The 22,527-nt window shown below is 38.7% G+C and overlaps 1 protein-coding gene across 1 annotated transcript; it reads left to right on the forward strand.

Annotated features, from left to right (window-relative positions):
* Nucleotides 1-3,942: 3,942 nt before the first annotated feature.
* Nucleotides 3,943-13,251, forward strand: LOC149065160 (uncharacterized). Its single transcript, XM_089254466.1, has 2 exons — nucleotides 3,943-4,057; nucleotides 9,000-13,251. Exon 2 carries the CDS (start codon nucleotides 9,952-9,954, stop codon nucleotides 11,338-11,340), a length of 1,389 nt encoding a protein of 462 aa, XP_089110592.1. The 5' UTR covers nucleotides 3,943-4,057; nucleotides 9,000-9,951; the 3' UTR covers nucleotides 11,341-13,251.
* Nucleotides 13,252-22,527: the final 9,276 nt, after the last annotated feature.

The raw sequence follows: 22,527 nt of genomic DNA on the forward strand, positions 1-22,527 counted from the left end.
TGAAGAAAACCGTGCGAGACAGCCACGTATTGGCATACAATGGATAGTACACGCGTATCAATGCGCAATACAGAAAAAAGACGTAAAAAAATTTGGAATTAAGCTTTAATTCTTTGAAAATATGGAAAAAACATGAAAAGATGATTTAGGGCAACAATTTGGTTACATGTAAACGATAAAAAAAAGTACTGTTTAGACATGATGCATGAGTTGTAATAGGGCGTGTGGTCTCCTCGAACAGCTAAGACTGCTGCACACCTGTTTGCCATGGATGCGATGAGGTTATCGATCAGACTTTGGGGAATACTGTTCCACTCCTCAAGAAGTGCAATCTGCAAGCCTCGGACAGTAACAGGCGGCCTTGGTCGCGCAGCAATGCGTCATCCGAGCATGTCGATTGGATTCAGGTCAGGAGAGCACGCTGGCCATTCCATACGCTGTATTGTTTCAGCTTCAAGCATGTTCTCCACCAGACGAGCTCTATGCGGTCGGGCATTACCATCCTGGAAAACAAAGGAATCTCCAATGGCTCCAGCGTAAGGGATGACATGAGGTCGCAGTATCTCGTCTGCATACTTTCGGGCCGTCAAAGTGCCATTCCGAATGATATGCAGGCCCGTAGGTCCGCCTATGCTGATTCCACCCCATACCATCCAACCAGCTCGTCTGTATTGTGACCTTTCACGAACGAATGCGGGGTTATTTCAAGTGCCCCTGTCCCTCCATACCAGAACACGTCGGGTGTCACACTCCAGACTGAATCGGGACTCGTCTGTAAACAGCACTTGGCTCCAATCATGTTGCTCCCAATCTCGATGTTCAGCAGTCCATCTTCTTCGGGCCGCACGGTGGCGTGGGGGTCAACGGAATGCAGACCATTGGCCTACGTGCATAGAGCCCTCCCTCATGAGGCCGATTACGTACTGTTTGGCTGGACACCCTTCGTCCTGTTGCCAAGAGAAGCCGTCTTTGCAGCTGCGTAGCATTCTCTGTTCTGTTTCGACGGGCTGTTAACCGTATATACCGGTCATCAGTTGCTGTAGTGGCGCGTGGCCGACCTTGCCCTGGTCGACGTCTAACATTTCCTGTTTCTTGGAATCGATTCCACAGCCTTGCAACAACACTTCTGGCGACTCCAACAGCGTCCGCGACACTACGTTGTGTTTGCCCGGATTCCAGTCTGCCTATAACACGCCATACCATGGATTCCGGTAAATCACGTTGTTGAGACATCCTCAAGTCACCTTGTCTCAAAAAAAAAAAATACTGCGCAATCGAATTTCACAGTTACGGCAGTAAAACAGACGTTTCTGCAACATCCCGATTTCTGCCCTTATCTCCTTTTTCTGGTTTTTGACGTCATGAACTTTGATTTGCATATGAAGTTTTCTTCTTCCGTTTCCTGCTAGGCTGTAAATTGTGGATGATCCATTTTATGTTACTTATCGGAATACATCTTCACGTAATTTTGTTAAAACCATGTGCTCCCCTAATTGTTTTGAGCAGTGTACTTCCGGCACCCTTGGCCAGTGAAAGGCGCCGACATGAAGAAAATGAGGGGGGGCTGAAAATTGCCATTCATTTCGCATATAAGGGACTCTCTCTCAAACCCGTACGCAGGACGCGGAATGGTGCATTGCATTGTATACTCATGAGTTATTGGGGTGGGGCGGGGGCTCAAATGGCATCAGCCTCCAGGTTCTGGTGCCTATGGCCGGAGTGTTCGAATATTATTTCGGCATAATAACACAAGGTGATTTGAAATGTACATTGCATTGCAAAAAAATAACTTAAAAATAAGACTTTTCACAGCTGTTGTACATAAAACTTAGATACATTGTCAATAAAAAATTCCTCAGAGATGCATTCTTTACATGGATATATTCAATAGTGAATTACGAAAATTGTGCTGGGAGGGAGGTGGCACATTGATCGCAATCTTGGTGTGCGTCTCGACGCCCCTCGCTGCAAGAAATGGAAATTCCGACAGAAAGCGGAAAGCATGGTCATGGCTTATACAGTAAAAATTTAATTTTCAAAATTTATTTGATCCTAATTTATTATCTTGGTGTGTTCAGGGCCATCTTAAAAACATCATGGGCCCCGGGACAAACGATTTTTCTGAGGCCCTACATAGTAAATTCTAGAAAATTTCTACCAGATCTCATTCTCGTTGGGTCCCCCCTCTTCTCTTGAGGTCTCCGGGCCGTGTCCGGGTAGGGCCATGCGTTAAGACGGCACTGGGTGTGCTCCCCAACTTCCCTCACTGCGAGGAATGGAAATCCTGACAGAAATGCGGCTTATATGGTGAAAAATTAAATTTCGAAAATTTATTCAATCACAATTTATTATCTTGGTGTACGTTCCAACGTCCCTCGATGAGTTCAATTAATACTTTTCTTCATTTGTTAAAAATTGAAATAGGGAGGGGGGGGGGGAACATTTCCAATAAATGAGAAAAAAAGTATTTCCATATTTTTATGCCTAAAGCAAATACCCTGTTTATAAAATCACAACAAACATTTGTATTTTAAAGCAATTCAAATTTGTCGCGACAAATTTGAACCGCGACGTGTTTGAAGCACGATGAATTGACGCTGCGACGAATTGACCTAGACCACGACCTCCTATATAACCTATCTAGGTGGTTATCTAGGTGGTCGTGCCTAGACCCGCCAAAAATCAACACCTGAGACAAATCAGGGACAAAGTTCGTAGTCAAAGGCGTAGCGGGCTCCCCCACCCGAATTGAAAGTGGTCCCCGAACGAAATTTCTGGCTACGCCCCTATTCGTAGTTGTAGTTTTAATATTTTTCGAAATCATTTTTCTTCAAAAGTCATCACGGTCTTCTCATTTTCCTTTTGAGAATTTTTTTTATTTCAACCCCATTAAAAGTTTTATTTGAAATTATTGTTAGAATAAATCTAATTCAATTTTTCCTCTTCCAATTATTTTTTCATTCCACTGCACAAGCGCCATATCCTGAGAAACTGCTCATCATGGATGGATGTGTTAGTGGCTCTACGATAATTTTCGGAGAGCATTATGATAAATATCATATTAGACTTTCCTGTTGGGATTCAATTTCATGTCAGACGACGATTCATTTTTTCGGAAGATGGCACACGCGTATCTAAAGCCGGGTTTTCCTAGGAATAGGTTTCTTGCGCCGCGTGAACCGAATTAGACCATTTCACGCCGGGAGAAACGTGTTACATAATTACGCTACGCGTTTGTGTTTTCCTAGCGTGGCGCATCAGATCAGGGCGGCTATACTATAGCATATGGCCTTGGCATCAGCTACTATGTCGTCTGCATGCTACATGGCATGCTCTAGTTTGAAGGGAAGGGAAAGAAAATACACAAGAGTGAACAAGGGCGTCGGAAGCGTTTCGAGTCTGTGGGTGCCCATCTTGAGATTCATGTAGGAAATTTCGATTTTTGAATCAATTCTGTGGGTGCTCGGACCCATTCTACAAACTTCCGTGGGTGCTCGAGCACCCCCGGCTCCGACGCCACTGAGAGTGAAGAGAATATCGGCAAAACCGCGGCACACGACGCATTGACTCCTCCAGAAGCAGTCGGCCAATCACGCCCGACGTAAAGCTCTGTCGTGAGCCGCGTTGCGCTCTGTAGGAAAACAGTCATGCTGCTTTCCTTATTGGTGAGTGGACGGCGTGTCGCGCTGTGCGCGGCACAGAAAACCTGCTCCTACGAAAACCCGGCTTAAATTTTAAAAAATAAGTAAAGAAATGGTGCGTTGGAGAATGCCCTAAAAATCGAGAAAAAAATTCAAAATCACAAAAAGATAAATGTTTCATTCAATATAACTATTGTGAAAGGAAATTTATTTGAGATGAAAAAAAAGTGTGAAATGGTCAGGGAATAGGACGATGACATCGGATGAAGGTGATTCGAAAGACAACAACCACTACGAACTTCTTTCGTTTACCTCATGGGTTTAGTGCAGTTATAGTCGACAATATTTACCGGCTTCTGTAAATGCTTTTTAATTAAATAGTTTCACACCTTAGTGTGTTTAATATATACATGATGGTAAATATCTCATATATCAAATATATTCCAATTATATAGTGATTTTTTTTTATGCTTTAAATTCTTTCTCACTCTAAAAAACAATTAAATACACTGGCTTTGTATTTTAGTTTGTTTTCTTGTCCTAAAGCCCTAGGTTGGTAAAAAAAGGACATGTGGTAAGTCAAGTTGTAAATGCTGTCGTCCATCTTGAGAAGTCAAAAAGTCCAAAAGACACAATTAGGATTCAATCTTTCATGGATTCACCGATTCCTCGGACCTTATTCATTTGCCGTCAACACTTCAAGTATATAGGTCAGTCTAGCATGTGGATTCAGGGAGGGACCCCCCCCCCCCCCGCACAAATATTTTTCGTGATCTCTTGAGCTAAGTTAATTCATTAAAATTAATGAATTAATTTAGTTAATTGCTTTGTGCTTTCTTTTGGCTCGAAGCCCAGTAACAGCTGTCGTATGGTCCGCCACTTGGCGATTATTTGGCGCCACACATGTCTGATGGCCCGACGAAGAGTCGCCAAGGCCGTCAGACACTACGGACGCCGAAAAAAAAAACATCAGCGTGCAAAACATAATAGAAACCACCAAGCATAAAAATAGAAAAAAATATCAGTTAAAAAAAATTACACCTGGCCAATTTTTTTAATAATAAAAAGATCGGGGCATAAGGAATTCCGGGCATAAATATTCTATGTATTAAAACTAAAACCCGGACCCTTTTTTTTAAATAAACGGATCCGGGCATGAAAAATTCTGTAGGTTCATTTTAAATAATAAACCGATAAAACAGAAGGCACGGCAATGGATGAATAACTAATAAATACAACGAAATAATAAAATGGTATGATACAACCTGAGCAGTAGATAATCCAAATAACTAGAGCTACAGAAGGGAGGAATAATAATGAGAGAGAGAGAGAGACGCGCTGGAAATGGAACAACGGCTGCTTAGAATTTTTGAAAAAACGCGGTAAACAAAAGAAAAATACCGTTTGGTGAAGCCAGCGCCATCTAGTATCACCCAACGAAACCGGAAAAGTGTTAAAAAATACGGCAACCCAGAGAAGCATTATGACGGTCTTGGCGACTTGTTGCGAGAACAAAGTCGTGGCGGACCATACTGCATCTGTTCCCCCAAAATGATTATAAACGTGGAAATAAAAAAAAAATTATGCATATTAAACATAAGGGTGAAAAGCAGTATAGGCACCCTTCTTGGCACTGCTTTGGTGCCACGATGCCAAGCAGTGCTGAGTCCGATGTAAACCCGCAAAAGGGAAATAAAAATGTTTTTTTTTTCCATCATTCACCTGTTTTTTTTTTACATCCTCCACCGCACAGCAATAATCCCATAGAAATTGAATAATCCTTAAGGCACAAACACGTGAGATAATCCTTAGGGCACAAACACGTGAGATAATCCTTAGGGCACACATATATGAAATAATCATGGATTTTGTAATCTAAAATGCACGTAATAAATTGAAATGATCCACGCGGAATTGAATGGGCGGTAAACTCATGCTACCAAATTTTAAAAAGAATCATGACAATAAGAAATTAAAAATCACTCAAAAAATAAATTCCAAAGTTATTGAAGTTACTAACCCTCGGCTCAACAGAAGCTATTTAACACGTCAAGAATTTAAAAAATCCATGCTGAAACGAAAGGCGTTGAGCAGAACATCCTGCAACAATGCGTGATGGAAGTGAAATGACACGTAGTTCAACAATGCATTAGCGCAGAAAATGTTTCCTACAATCGCTAACATAGGTGCATGCAAATATGCAAATCAGTGGCTGCACCTGTAGGCAGAACTTCATTCGGTGCGGGCCCCCAAACGGCTTTGCTCCTCCTGCCGTTAAAGGGGCCCCTACACCCGGACTGAAATTATCAACTCTGTTTTCACCACATTTGGAAACATGGCAATTCTCTCTACATGGCAATATTTCACTAAGCAGAATTAAAGCCCTAGCAGACCTAGAAGGCAGTATAATCCAGTTGAAGCAGAAGGTAGTTTCAGAGGTGCCACAGTTGGCGTCTTTCTGAAGGGGTCTAAACTGTATCCCACCCATCATTCAAACTTCTAATAATTAAAATAAAATGTTTATTAATGTAATTAACACTTTTTAGTTAATCTAAATATTTCTTACATTTTAACAAAAACATATGGTATATTTTATAAATTTCAATGAAAATTAAATTTTCTCCCAGCTATTCTGATTCTATTTCAGACTGGTTTTTTCAGTTACCATCTCTGACGAGAGCTCTTTATTAATATTATTCCCTGATATTCACAAAAACCTCAAAAACGTACCATCCCTCCCATCAACCTGAGCCATCTACGACCATTTATTAAAGGGTCAAACTCCCACCAAACACCAGAAATATTTGCGTCAACTGATAATCTTAACAACCTTTTTGAAAATCACGCACAAGCGCAGTAACTGTTTACAGTGTATCATTTACGGCTAAGATTCAAGCTAAGCACTAAAAATGAAACATTTCTGATCTGTAAAAGACACTGAAATTCGGATATTTCAACCAACCACAAACGACATTGAATTTTCAGAGCTTAAAAGTACTGGCCCTTTAACGACACTGGTGTGTGGGGCTGTAAATAGATTGATCATCTGAATCTTTGAATGTAACTCATGGGAAAAATTAGCTAAAATTATACCGATTAATTCTAATTTCTGAATAATTCTTTAAATTCGGCTGCATTTTTCCAGCAAAACTTTCGACTAGCTCCCAATTGAACAAATTCTCTAACACTACATTACTGACGTACATGCAAAACCTGGTCTTTTTTTCACACATCCCTCACTGCAGTTAGTAAGTTGTCTGACAGCCCCAGAGGGCTAAAAAATGATGTAAAGGTTAAATTAGTTAGGTTAGGGCTAAAATTGGTCCATGGGAGAAATTTTTTAGCGTTTGTAAGAAGTTTTATGAAATAGAACGTTTTTTTTTTTTTTTCAATTTTGTGCAATAATTTTCTAAAGCTAAATTGATTATTCATTGATGTAATGAATTATTTGCGTAATTTGGTGAACAAAATTCAGTTAGTTGTTTCACACTGTGAAGTGGTTTATCGTACAACACTTTTGTATGCCACGCAGGAAGAAGCTTCACTGTAACTTTATTTATGCTTTCAAAGGGTAACATTGTTAATTAGTACAATATACCAACATTATTAAACATGCTAGAAAGAAGAAGAAAAACACTATAAGGAACATAAATGAAGGTGATTTTGAGCGAAATGCAAAAAATATCATTGTAGCAGATGATAAATCTGAAAATATATTATTATGGAGCTATTTATTGCTGTAAAGGATATCTTTGTGTCGAAAGGAGTTTAACGTTAAAGTGCCTATAGACACTTCCAAACAAGATATGAAAACATATGTTGTAGAGGGATATATCATTATATCGAATATCTTTGTAGCGAGATTTCACTGCAATACAGGCTACGACTGAACAAGTTCAGTGTCCACTTTGACGGCATTTTAAAAATATTACCAGAGCCAAAATTCAAACTGGGAGGGGGGCATGTTTTTTTGAATTTGTTCATTGGCATGGATTTTTTTTTTCAAACATCATGGATGAGTCTCTGGAGCACCTATCACATTTTGTATATTATTTCTGAGAAAGTGAAAGTATAGATATTTGATAGCCTGTTTAGAATAGCTTAGAAAGCTCTCTCACTCGAACATTTCTGTGCAATCTGTTATGGGAAGCATTTTTGCTGTTCACAGACAAAAACTTAACATTTCAAACCAAGATGTTAAATTATAAATTACCAACCCATTGTCTGTCCGAAATAAAAAGTTTTGATTTCAAAATATGTTATTTCGAAAAAACTATGGAAATGACAGAAAAAAAGGTCAAATACTTTGTTGTACATGTCTGAGATGCATTGGCAGGCAGACATACATATGCCTTTACAATGGTTTTTCACTTCTTTAATGCTGCAAATATATGTATAATAGTTTATGCCTTTATAATAGTTTGCCGCTTTTTCAATCCTCCAAGTAATGAGGCTTTTTGAATAGATGTCTGACGCATCATTTTGAGGGTCAGGCAAAGGATGATCCCCATAGAAATCAGTGTTAAAATTGCCGATTTTACTGTAGAAATGCGGGAATTTATAGTGGGATTTTCCGCCACATCAATAATTTCAAAAATTGTATTGAATTGTAGATTTTTGAAATATTCAGTTCACTTAGAGAAATACGAAGCGCAGAAAATTAAATATGAAGTAATTAGCCAAACCTACTTTTGAGTTGGATATCCAGGCCCATAACATTGAATTCAACTTTTTATTTGTATCTTCTCAAGCATGAAAATTAAGTTCTTTGTGTTTTGTCTTTTGATATTCAACTGCATAAATTCATATAGTTTAGGATGATTTAAAATTAATTATGGGCCAGTAAAGTACATGGAAGAAATTCTGTAGCTTTAATTATGCATTTATGGAAGCTGAAACAGGCAGATGGATGACTTGAAGTTTTGGGGGGTGGGAATCAAAATACCAGCACCCCCTTAAAAAGGGGAACATATTAATTTCTACGTTTCTTCAAATCTAGACACGGTTTGCATGTCCCTCGAAGAAAGAAGGAGATATCACGTGATCCAAAAAGCTTCATTAAATAAAACCCGGGCAGCACCAGGTATTATAACTAGTTATTGATACGGATGGAAGGTTTTACCTTTTACTTGAAGCTTCTGCTTTTAATTTGATTCTTTTGCTTGTAAGCATTTCCTTCTTTTTATTAATGGAGCCCATTATCTTTACTGTGATTTTCTTTTTTTGTATATTGTTTTTGAAGTGGGTGTTTTGGACAGTATGGTAAATACCAAGGGTTTTACAGTATTTGCCCAAACCTTCCCAACCTTGATTGTAATAGATTTAGACTTTGCGATGATGATATTTCTTCTTTTGCAGATAATTGAAGATTCCCATCATAATATGCAGAGTAAAACAGCATAAGCTTTACAAGAGGATATGTTGAGAAAATTTTTTGAAAAACGCCTGATTTCAAAAGAGTTGCAGAAACTATGAAAAATTTGGTTGCCTGCTCTGTTCAGAAACATCTTAAAGATGCAAACAAGTAAATCATCCGCAAGATTACATAATGAAGATGATGTGGATGATAGAAATGGCAGTTTTATATCGATTTAAATACTATATATAGCTTCTGATCAAATTTGAAACTGAAGAAAACTTGCATGATTGCCAGTGCTAAAGAAGAACATTGATAAAAGGGAATGATTTACATTATGTACATTAAAAGAACAGACTGAAATGTCCTTATCGTAGAAAACAAACATCTGTGACAAAATATATTCATGAATTAGCAATTTTTAAATCTACACAAAAAGGAGCTACATCTGTTGAACGTTTCATCAGATCAACACTTCAAACAAGCACGCAAAAATTCACACTGATCAGGTGCCACATGAGTGAATTTTATTGAAAGAATCTGTTTTTTTTTTGCAAAAATTTCAAATGTACAGAAAACTTTCTGGATATAAGGGAAGCTATACAATTGTGATGAAACATTTTTTTTGACATCAGCAATTTGAACTGATACAAAAGAGTCTACACACAAGAGAAGCTGCACAAATGTGAATTTTACAGCAAAACATTTTCTCGAGTAAGCAATGTAAATAATCATTATGATTCCGTAGCAAAAAAGGCCATATAAGTGTGATGTTTAGTGATAAAAATATTCTGACATTTGCAGTTTTTACCAACACAAAACATTCCACACTGAGGAAAAGTCACATTAGTGTGAAAAAAATCTACGGTAAAACATTTTCTCTTGTAGGTAATTTAAAAATTCATAATTCATGATATTTGTAGTGAAACGTTTTCTTGCTGCAGCAATTTAAATATGCACAAAACAGTCCGGACAAAAGAGGAGGCACATGAGTGTGATATTTGCCATAAAACATTTTCTCAAAGTAGCTATTTAAACAATCATAAAAGAGTGCATACTGGGAAAAAGCCATTCGAATGTTATATCTGTCATAGAACATTTTCTCGAAGTAGCAGTTTAATCATTCACATAAAAATCCACACAGGAGAGAAGCCATATGAATGTGACATCTGTGGTAAAAAATTCCCTGTAGTAGGCGATTTAAATAGGCACAAAAAAATCCACACTGGAGAAAAGCCACACAAGTGCAAAATTTGTCGTAAAACATTTTCTCGAGTAGATTATTTAAAATCACATAGCAGGGTCCATAGTGCAGAGAAACCGCATGAGTGTGATGTCTGCGGTAAAACATTCCCTGTAGTAGGTGATTTAAATAAGCACAAAAATGTCCACATTGGAAAAAAGCCACAGGAGTGTGAAATCTGTTGTAAATCATTTGCTAACGTTGCCAGCTTAAAAATGCACAACAGGGTTCATACTGGAGAGAAGCCACATGAGTGTGAAATCTGTGGTAAAATATTTTCTGACCATAGTAGTTTTTACCGACACAGAAGAGTCCACACTGGAGAGAAGCCACACAAGTGTGAAATCTGTGGTAGAACATTTTCTAACATTAGCAGTTTGAGAAAACACTATAGGGTCCACACAGGAGAGAAGCCACATCAGTGTGAAATTTGTGGTAAAACATTTTCTATCTTTGGCAATTTAAAAGTACACAACAGGGTCCATACTGCAGAGAGGCCATATGAGTGTGAAATGTGTGGTAAAGTATTTTCTTACCAAAGTAGTTTTTACCGACACAGAAGAGTTCACACAGGAGATAAACCACACCGGTGTGATATCTGTCACAAAAGATTTTCTCAAAGTAACGATTTAAACATTCACAAAAGAGTCCATACTGGGGAAAAGCCATTCGAATGTTATATCTGTCATAGAACATTTTCTCGAAGTAGCAGTTTAATCATTCACATAAAAATCCACACAGGAGAGAAGCCATATGAATGTGACATCTGTGGTAAAAAATTCCCTGTAGTAGGTGATTTAAATAGGCACAAAAAAGTTCACACAGAAGAGAAGCCACATGAATGTGATGTCTGTGGTAAAACATTCCCTATAGTAGGCTATTTAAATAAGCACAAAAAAATCCATACTGGAGAAAAGCCACACAAGTGTGAAATCTGTCATAAAACTTTTTCTCGAGTCGATAATTTAAAATCACATAGCAGGGTCCATAGTGCAGAGAAACCGCATGAGTGTGATGTCTGGGGTAAAACATTCCCTGTTGTAGGCGATTTAAATAAGCACAAAAAAGTCCACATTGGAAAAAAAGCCACAGTAGTGTAAAATCTGTGGTAACTTATTTTCTAATGTTGGCAGTTTAAAAATGCACGGCAGGGTCCATACTGGAGAGAGACCATATGAGTGTGAAACGTGTGGTAAAGTATTTTCTCAAGCCAGCAATTTAAAGTCTCACAACAGGGTGTGTCTTTCTCCATAGTGGAGAGAAACCACACAAGTGTGATATCTGTGGTGAAACATTTTCTAACATTAGCAATTTAAAAGTGCACAACTAGGTCCATAATGCAGAGAGGCCACATGAGTGTGAAATGTGTGGTAAATTATTTTCTTACCAATGCAGAAGAGTCCACACAGGAGAGAAACCACACCAGTGTGAGTATCTGTCATAAAACATTTTCTGAAAGTAGCAGTTTAAAGTGTCACAAAAGGGATTCTCTCCCATCACACACGGGAGAGAAGCCATACGAGTATCAAATATGTGATAAAAAATTTTCTCAAGTAAGTTGAAATCTCAAAACATTGTCCATATTGCAGAGAAGCCGCATGAGAGTAATATCTGTGGTAAAATATTTTCTTAAATAGGCAATTTGTACATACTCAAAGTCCACACTGGAGTGAAGCCACATGAATGCGATTTTCATTGCCAGAAATTTCCAACCAGTTCTCATCTGAAGAAGCACAAGTTGATTCATTCTGAAGGGAGTCAAACAAAATTGGTAGTGCCAAGCAAATGAGAATATGTCCTAACCAGGGCTTGATGAATCCTAGGTCGCCATGGCAATTAAGAAATTGGCATTTGTTTTCAAATCGACGTCGGAGAACTATTTAAAATGTTTGGAACTTATATCAGCATATGTACAAACATGAAAAGGAGTTATTATGTTCTTTAAAAGAAGAAAAAACATTGTTTTGGACGTATTTGTCTCAGGAAAAATCATTAGGTTCCTAAAAAATTGTTTTGGCCCCTAGACTTTTTTGTTTTGCGATTTAATCGAGCTCTTGTCTTACCACAATATTTCAGTGGAAGAATTTGCTCTCCTCTCAAGTGACAAAGAGGGAAGTTGTAGAGGAGGAAAGAATAAGCACACACACATAAAAGAAATCCTCCTCCAAAATAAATTTAAAAAATGAAGTGAATTTTGTTATTCTGTTGAGAAGTTTGCACAGGTTTTTGCCAATGGACGTGGCTAAGTTCTCTTATTGAATGTATTAACACTATAGGTATGTCTCATGATAGAAACTTTTTTCATTGGGTCAACATTTTCTTTGTTATTGTGTCGAGGGGCCTGAGAAAATTAAAGGATTAATTCTATCTCAAAAATGTTGAAAAATAATGATAGATAACAATATCTGTTGTGTGTGAATTTTTCAATGAAATTTATCTTTACAAGGTCCTTGTGAATAGTCAGGAACAGGATTTCTGTGGGGGAGGGGGGGGAATTTTTCCAACTCCACATTTACAAGATCCGATGAGTTTAAAACAATATTTTTGTTCTTAAAAATTTCCTTTTGCCCCCCCCCCTTTTAGTTCCGGCCCTGGCTATAGTTTTAGTATGTCTTTGTGAGCCTATATGTACTATATATATGTATGATTAATATTAAAAAGATTAAGCATATTTCGGAATTGAGATATCTATTGATGACCTCGGAATTCTGTGGTGTTTGGTCAGAATATAACAACTCCAAAATCACATTTTTGAGATATAGCATTTTCATAGCCATTTAAAAATCAGGAATAAATCATACACACAAATGCAAATGAAAATATCATACGTCAGAATGTATTTGTGCATTTATCTCACTTCTAATTAGTTATAATTAACAAGACCTACTACTAGATCAAAAAGACATTTTTTGGAGATATCATGTTCTGACCAAACGCCATAGAATTATGATAAACATTTTTATTGTTATGTCTCACAATCGAATGTTTCTGAAATCAAATATTTAATTGTTTTCATTGTATTACGTTAATTGTGTCCTTCCTTGTGATGTAGGGGCGGTCTTAGGGTGGTACGACCAGTGCAATTGCACGGAGCGAAAAATTATAGGGGTGCTGAATAGTGCCGGTCTTTGACAAAGTGGTGCCTTGTGCAAAATAAAAATTTGGCGCCCCGCCCCTCTTCTTTTTTTTTTCACTGTGGTGATTTCCAAATGTTGTGTCACGGCTCCGTAGACAGATAGATAGAATCGTTCGCAACCCCGGACTGATGCAAAGCTACTTACTTCCGTTACCGCAAAAGAGGCAGAGTTGTGTCTGAAAAGTTAGCAAAGATTTATAGTAGTGCTCGCAAGTGTCGAATCACTCGCGTCGTTCACCCCATCAACTTGATAGCGTACAAGCCATTTGACTAAAATGGATAGCTGAACCCAATGACTAGGTAGAAAAATTGCTCGCACGCCCAGTGTCACATAAGGGCTGGAGACCGTAGCCTAAGACCTTCTCAAAAGAAGTGTGGAGAAGTCTTGCTGGGCAAGAGAGAAGAAGTTGGCATGTTGAAGTGGGAGAGATTTGAGAACCGCTGGTCAAGAAAACCAGATACACAATATATAAAAAAATATATACCGTGCCTCCACTGTGACGGGAAACGAAGAAACAAAACCAAAAAAAAAACAGAACTGCCCAGCACTGGCTGCGCAGTTTTGCTTCCCTTTCTTTTTACGGAATTGCAATATACAAACACGCATGAAAGCGCACAGCCTCCACTGCGACGGGAATAATCAAACAGCCTCCGTTCCCAGTGGGCATTCACATTTGAATTACTCACACATGCAGGGACGAAACTAGGATTTTTGCCGACCGGGCAAATATTTTTCCGCCTTTAGAACTTTAAAATTCAATAATTTTATTATTGTGTTGCCACCTAAAACTGCCTCCCGGGGCAGTTGCACGCCCCCTCTAGTTTATGGCCCTGCTCACATGTATATTAACATTATATAAATTTTTCCCTTTTTTATATAGTTGGGAATGCGCACAAACATTACAATGAATGCAATACATATTGAGAACAAATATCATTATGTGCTCATACAAATATTCAAGGTTACAATATATTATCATGCTATGCACGTGTATATACTAAAATAAAACATCAGTATTATTCTTCCGGTTGTTTACAACATGGTCGCTGAGTCAGAGCCGTCTTAAGAGCATCATGGGCCCCCGGGCCAATTGGTTTTTCTGAGGCCCTACCAGGAAAATTCCCGGAAATTTTAGTTCTTATGTTTGTGAGGTCCCTTTTCTCTTGAGGTGCCTGGTTGGGCCCATGCGTTAAGACGGCACTGCGCTGAGTGTTACCTTTAAAATAGGGTGTGTGAGGACATTAATTCACTTTCAAAAATAGCTTACACACAGATGTCTTCGATTCCTCATCATAAATCATACAGTGTGTATTACTTATATATTATGGTATAGGAGCCTATAAAAGTTGGCTCCGTTATCTTGAATCTGCTTGTATTTCAGATTCTACTTCCGAATAACTCTAGTATGTTCACTACTTTCAGTTATTATCAAAGTAGTTTATTATTCGCTAGATAGTTCAAAACTTGTAGTTTTCTCGTTGCAGATCTTTGTAAAATAATTTTCCGTCTCCATAAGATTCACAGCTCGCTCCGTAGGGTGCCCAACATCAATCATAAAAAAATTTTCCTATGCACCATATAGGATCAAATCATCTCGGCATACTGTTAATACAAGGATTCTCTCTCAACCTTTTCCGACCCAAAAACCTTAACGAATCAAAATCAACAACACTATCCCCTTTGCGATTTTGCCCATTGATCAAACTAACAAATATAAAAATCGTTTGTTAAATATTTCTGATTAAAAAATGTTTAGTTTTCGTTATCATTAGAATCAGTCTGTTACGATCTATAGACGATAGATGGCGCGATTTGTTCGATGGCTCTCAGAAATATCAAAATCTGTTGATACCGGTTTCGGTATTGCGCAAAGGCATGCAATTGGCGAAGAACTGGTGGAAGGTTGGACATAAGGTTACGCCCATCCAGACAGTGACGTCACAAACCTGGTACTAAGAAGTATAAATTTGTGGAATGTTCTCTTTCTCGAAGCTTCGATCAGACCTATAAATAGTAGCCAGATTCGAGAATAGAGAGAGACTGAATGAAAAAGTCAGTTGTGATTGAACTTTGCAAGAAAGTTAGTTCTCTGATTAGCTTGTAAATTCGTGAAAAAATTGCTGTTCTGTAAATAAATCTGTTTGTCCGTCAAACCGCTTGTTTTTTGCAATCTCGAAGTCTTGTGAAAAATTATCCGGAACAAGTCCATATCTTTTAAAAAACAAGTGGGGCAACAAGACCTGATCCCAAAGACCCGAATCAAACAGGTACCCCTAAATTGATGAAATTTTTTATCAACTAAGCAAAATTTCGCTCATTAAGTTTGAATTTAAATTAATTTTCGAATCATTTATATCATTAATTTTCATTTTATTTCGCCTTAATTTTAGAATTGTTTTTCCTCAATACTCGAATCACTTTCCATCAACTAGGGAAATGGTTTTCATTAAATCTGGAATAATGTTTTTTGATTAATGTCAAACTTCATGTACGGCCGCGTTAATTGACCTTATAGCTACCGGGAACCGCAATACGCATATGGGGAGAAAATTCTGTTTTAATAATGATTTGTTAAATACTCGCAAACTTTTAATTTTTTACTTTTTTTCTCTTCTTTTTATTTTTTTTCTTATTTCTCTTCATGATCATTTCTAGAACAATAAAAATATTTTCAACCATTTTTTATTTTGAAATTTTCAACGCGTTAGCGCATCACCTCCTACAGATAGAAGGTCTCCGCACTCTGCCTGTGACGTCAGTAAGTAGTCTATTTTCCCTCAGAATATTCAGGGGAAAAAATTCCCTGCTCGTGCCAGTATCAATGTTGTGAGGGAAAAGAAATGATCGAGCTCAGAATTGGCGATTTCTATGCCCCACATCCAATCACTATGCGGCTTTTGTGAGGCAATCCGACGCCAAAATAAGAAGAAACGAAATACGATGCTATGTGGCAAACTTGCTGAATGACGTTTATGGCAAACACTGAAGAGGCCTTCTATCTAGGAGGTGATGGTTAGCGCCCCTATCACTCGGTACCCTGTGCATTTAAACCAGTTGCACTGCCCTAAAACCTCTGCTATACCCCATGCCCGTCCCACATTCAGCAGCAGGTCCCCAGAACAGACTTTTTACGGGCCCCTTTGTAATTAATTTATATTGTGAAAAGAAAAAAATAAATAAAAGAATCGTCTCGAACTGGAGCCCTGTCAGCCCACCCTTGTAAGTGGATCATGCTGATGTCCAAAGAACTCGGGATGCGTGACTTTCTCAACTTATTTCGACTCCCCTTAACATTCAGTATATTCCAATTGTTAAAACTTCTTCCGGACCCGCGTCCGCATGAAGTTTTAACAATTGGAATATACTGAGCCTTTCAGACGAGCCCAAATTTCTCCGCACCTGGGAAATGTCTGGACGTCGGGGGTCCCGTACCGGGACCCGTCCATGCGGGTCCGGACGTCCGCATGTGTCAAAACCTAAGTGCGGGCTCCGCATCCGCAAATAGAAGTTTTGGCAATTGGGTTATTCGGAGCTATTCACACGATGCGGATGCGGAGTGAATTCGTCAGCATCTTTGACTACTTTTTAAAGATGATTTTACACGGAATTTTTCTAATTATTTGCCATAAATACCCTTAAAAACACCATACGAGGATCCCTGTTCATCAAATATGATGTACCCACATACGTCTATCCCTCTGTTCCCTTCTGAGATTGAGATATAGAAACTTTAACTGCCTTTTGTGCATAATTTACAATTTTATACAATAAAACTTGTCAACAATGACCACTGACGGGACCAAAATTATTAGCCGTTCTGTAATTCATTACGAATATTTAATTGACTACATACTTTCATAACTTTTAAATTTAATTTAAAATTTTAATTTTTTTCTTTTTAAATTTTTAATCTTTTAATTTTTTTAAACTTTAAAAAAATACTTTTATTAAACAACGTTATCCACGTACGGTGTTCACTCAGGGCCGGATTAAGACGTTTGAAGACCCTAGCACTTGAATATTTTTGGTGGTTCCCCCGATACCTACAAGTTTATTTTACTCGATAATCAGTCTAAAAACTGAAAAAAAAAATGAAATTTTATCATTTGATCATTTTTGTCGCACCACGGTCATTTTCTGCACACGAGGGCTAATTAGACCGGGACCTACAATTTATTGCCGATTCCGAACGGCAGGCTTGTTTTTTATACTCATCTAGAGGTTGGTGCGCTAACCCCTCGATGGAGGACTCCCTGCGGTAGCAATTTTTTGCTGCGGTCAAGTCGCCGTTTTTGGTTGTACCCCTGTGTCACAGGAAAATGAAATTTTATGTTTCAAAAATGACTAATCTAAGGATGAATTTTCACTTTAAAAGGTTTATGAAAGTTATTTTATAAAACTTGGAAAAAGCAACTAATAAATTTATCGGTTGCATTCGAGCAAACGCAACCGATCAGCTTATTGGTTTTTGAAAAATTCAACCAATAGGCGCATCGGTTGCATTTGCTTGAATGCAACCGGTGATCTTATTGGTTGAATTTTTCACGTTTTTTCGAAGTGCTTTTACAAAACTTTTATAATGTAATCCGGGCGTAAGACAGAATTGTGATGTGAATATTTCTAAGCACAGACATTTTGAGTCTCCACCCCTCCCCTTCTTTTCTACTTGCAAAGTCTTTGATATCTCGTAATTTTTTTTTTTTTTTTTTTTTTTGGAACATCATTGGATGTTGTTGGAATTTTTCTTTCATATTTTTCCGAAAAGACAGATTTTTTTTTTTCAAAATCTTTTGAAAATATTTCAAGATATTTTCTCCCATCGACTACTTGTGAAGATCGGAATGAAGGCATCTTTATACCCATATTCTATGGGGCTCTAGATTAAACCACCGAAGAATGGCTCTAGGCTGCCTATGGGCACTGAATCAAGGTTGAAGGAGAAAAATAATTACAAAAATATTTGCGAAAAAATAGTTTTTATGCTCGAATTTCAAACTAAAGATGCGGGTGAAAGGACGTGGGTTCAATTCTCCGCAAATGCAATTGAATTTTCTCTCTTTCCAAAATTCATCTTCACAACAGCCAGTTGTTGAAAAACCTTCGAAAGAGGGTATATTAGAAAAAAAATAAATAAATAAAAGTGATTTCTGTCCACTCTAAGAGGGGCGCTAAAATCCGTGAAGAAAGAGCAAACAAAAGTATATTGACTGAAAAAAAATTGCGGAAAATATTTTTTGCTCATTTATATAGGAGGGCCACCAAATTCAAAGTGCAAGAGTGGAAATAATTTTAAAGAACCACAAAAAATATCCTGCGTCCGCTGTACGAGGGGGCACCAAATCCATGATGAAAAAGGCAAAAAAAATCTTTTCGAATAAAAACAATTAGGGAAAATGGTTTGTGTTCGCTCGGAGAAGCGCCAAATCCAGATTGAAAAAAAATTTAAACCACCAAAAAAAAGAAAGGAAATGGTTTTGTTCGCTTAGCAATGGCGCCAAATCCATGATGAAATGGCAAGAAAAGTCTTATTGACAAAAAATATTAGGGAAATTGTTTCTGCTCATAGGAAATGTCATCAAATCTGAAGTGAAAATTTGAAAAAAATAGATTAAATGATTTCTATCCACTGTAGGAGGGGGGTTGATAAGGCAAAAAAATTAGGGAAAACAGTTTTTGCCGCTCTAGGAGGAGTGTCCAATCCGAGATTAAAAAGCGGAAAAAGAAATTATATTGATCAAGAAAAGGAAAATTAGGGAAAATGGTTTCTGTCAGCTCTAGGAGGGGTAACAAATCCGAGGTGATGAGCAGGGCCGTCTTGAGAGCATCCTGGACCCTCACCCTCAATCCAGGGACGCAACTAGATACTTTTTGAGCTGAAACAAGCTCGCATTTCTATGCCCCCGTCGTGTAATGTAGAAGAAACAGTTAAAGGGTGAATTCGGCGCCGCTACTAGTCCAGCGCCCACGGGCACCAGATCCACCTACTCCCTCACCCCCCCCCCCCCCCTGGAGACGTGCCCTGGTATGCCCATGATTAAGATTGCACTGGTTAATGGGCAAGATAACGATAATAATAATAACGAAAATGATTCGGTCCCTTCCAAGAGGTAAAAGATCGAAAAAAAAGTAGAAAAGAAAAAGAAACAAACCAGGGGAGGGGGGGGGGACATAAAAACTTTTTGCACACAAACCTTGCATAGGAGAAAAAAGAAAAGGTGACCAACGCGTTCTCAGAAGGGAGGGTAGGACCACTGAGCTATAAGTGTATTTTACTCATAAGTTTGCTATAATAAGTAAGTTTACTTATAGCTCAGTGGGCGGGACTTGTGTGTGGGAGGACACCAGTTGTACGTTACGTTCTGAAGAACAGTGGCGAGCGAAGCGGCTCACAGTTTATTTCCGAGCCTTTTAACACGAAACGGATCGATTGAATTTCCGCCGCTCGGAAACGGTTCGTTAGTAGCCAATGAGGCTTTTCTAATAGACGTCATAATCAGCATCACTTCGAGGGACAAGCACAGGATGATCCAACACCACCTATAGAACAAGGCCTCCGCACGAAGCTCGTCACTGAAGAAGACCACTTCACTTATTGCCATTAGATATAGCAGGCCGACGCATGCGATATCATTACCTTTTTTTGCAGTATATCCAATGACAATAGGAGAAATGGTCTTCTTCATTGACGTCACAATCTTCGTGCGGTGGCCTTGTTCTATAGGTGGTGTTGGATGATCCCCATGGAAATCAATGTTAAAATTGCCAATTTTAGCGTATAAATGCGGGAATTTGGTGGGTTTTTCCGCCACATCAATGATTTTAAAAATTGAATTGAATGCTGCATTTTCGAAATATCCAGTTCGCTTAGAGAAACGGAGCCCAGAAAATTAAGTACAAAGTAATTAGTCGGATCTACTTTTGAGTTGGATATTCATGTAATAACACTGATTTCAACTTTTTATTTATATCTTTTCAAGTACAGAAAATGAAAATGAATGTCTTCGTATTGTCTTATACACTCATGTCCATAAATTAAGGATAATGCCAGCTCCGGCAAATAAAGGTACAGAAACAAAACAAACGTTACTTATTCATAAAGCCCATTTATTAAACAAAAGATAAAGAACAAAAACGATGGTCTCTGTATGATACCATTCAAAAAAACTACGATTTTTGCTCCCTGGAGCAATTGTAAAAAATATCTCCTTTACAAAAACTTACTATTACATGGTTGGTATGATGGTTAATACATTGTATGTCTTCCATGCGATGAAATACAGTCCGTACAAAGCCTAGGCATGCTGAGTATCAAATTATCGATCTGATCTTGGGGAAGATCACTCCACTCAGCAAGCAATGCTCTCCGAAGTTCCGGTACACATGTAGGAGGGGGTTGACAGGCTGCAACTCGTCGGCCAAGCATGTCCCACACATGCTCTATCGGATTCAAGTCAGGTGAGAATGCTGACCATTCCATACGGGTTATATCCTCACATTCGATGCATTCGTTTACGATGTTTGCTCGGTGAGGACCGGCGTTGTCATCCATAAACACAAATTCTGCACCCCTAAACAAACGTACATGTTGTTCCAGAATGATGTCCCGATAAATTTGGGCTTTCATGGTTCCGGTTTGAACATGCAGATCTGTTCTGGAACCCAGTATAATTCCACCCCAAACGAGCATTGCTGCACCACCGTAACGGTGTCGTTCAATGATGTTGTCTTGGTGGTAACGGGTACCTATCGTTCTCCGTATGAAAGTCCGACGTGAGTCAGACTGCAAGCTAAACCTGGACTCGTCGGAAAACATCACACAAGCCCACTGTGACCACATTGCATGTTCTCTACTCCAGGCTAATCGCTGCCGACAGTGAGTTGCCGTTAGCGGAACACATCTGACAAGCCTGCGAGCATATAGACCAATATCTCCCAAACGTCTATACACGGTTTGCCTTGAAACTGTGGTACCCGTGGCTGCAGATAGCTGACAAGACAGGTCGGATGCTGTACTCCGTCTGCTTCTTTTGGCGGTTACTGCCAAATACCGGTCTTCATTCAGCGTTGTAACTCGGGGGCGACCTGTACGGTAACGTCTACTGACATTTCCGTTACCTTGGAATCGTTGCCAAAGCCTAGAGATGACACTTTGGGCGGTTCCAAGTACCTCGGATACTTCCATCTGAGTACGCCCACATTCCAGGCGGCCGATAATTCTACCACGTAAAAAATCATCCACATGCGTCCTCTGTGTCATAACTATTCGCTTATGGCACTGAGCGCCTTACAGAACTCTTGTGAACAATTTCACTTCTTTGCCACCATTCCTTATATACCCCCCTCTTACACTCTCGTCATTGTGACGTACTATCGGCATCATCTGGTGGCTTCCTGAAATTTGCATATCATTCTTGCAGATGTATGTGATAATTCTACAGGTGAAATTTTTACTTTAGATTTCGATTTCCGTGTGATTCTGAATTATCCTTAATTTATGGACATGATTGTAATATCCAACCACATCAATACATATAGTTTAGGATGTTTTGAAATTAATTATGAGCCCATATAAATTACATTGAAGAAATTCCGCAGCTTTACTCAAGCATTTTTTGAAGCAAAAACAGGCAGATCAATAACTCGAACTTCAAGAAAATTTTCGAAATATCTGGAGCCCATCAAAAAGAAAAAAAAATTCATGTTTCTTTAATTTAGATTTGTTTCTTTCATGAGTCGAGCAGGAAGTTGCCATATTGTTTACCTTGTAGGTCCCTCAAGAAAGAGGGGTCATGTGATCCGAAAAGGCTCATAGGAGCAGGCAACTGCTTCGAAAAAAGCGAAGCGGTTCACGGGTCATTTCCGACCAATTACAGGATGCGTTTCAACGGGAAACGGTTCACTCGAATTTCCGCCGCTCGTGGTTGATCACGGTTCGCTAGTAGCCAATAGGTGCCGACAGTATGAGCCATCACGGTTCTTTTCACAACGTTTACGGAAACCTGCCTCTTCGTGGTAGTTTCATGTGTGCGGTGGAAGTGTAAGAGCCGCAGTTCTTTTTTTAAGAACCGTCACACATTCGCTCTTTGAAAAGAGCCGCTCTTCTAAACGGCTCATGAGCAGATCACCCATCTCTAGTTAACGGTCAAAGTC

The sequence above is a fragment of the Pholcus phalangioides genome, unplaced genomic scaffold, assembly GCF_987345545.1.
Source record: "Pholcus phalangioides strain wild (caught in Gottingen) unplaced genomic scaffold, Ppha-v1.0 ptg000041l_1, whole genome shotgun sequence".
NCBI lineage: Eukaryota > Metazoa > Arthropoda > Arachnida > Araneae > Pholcidae > Pholcus > Pholcus phalangioides.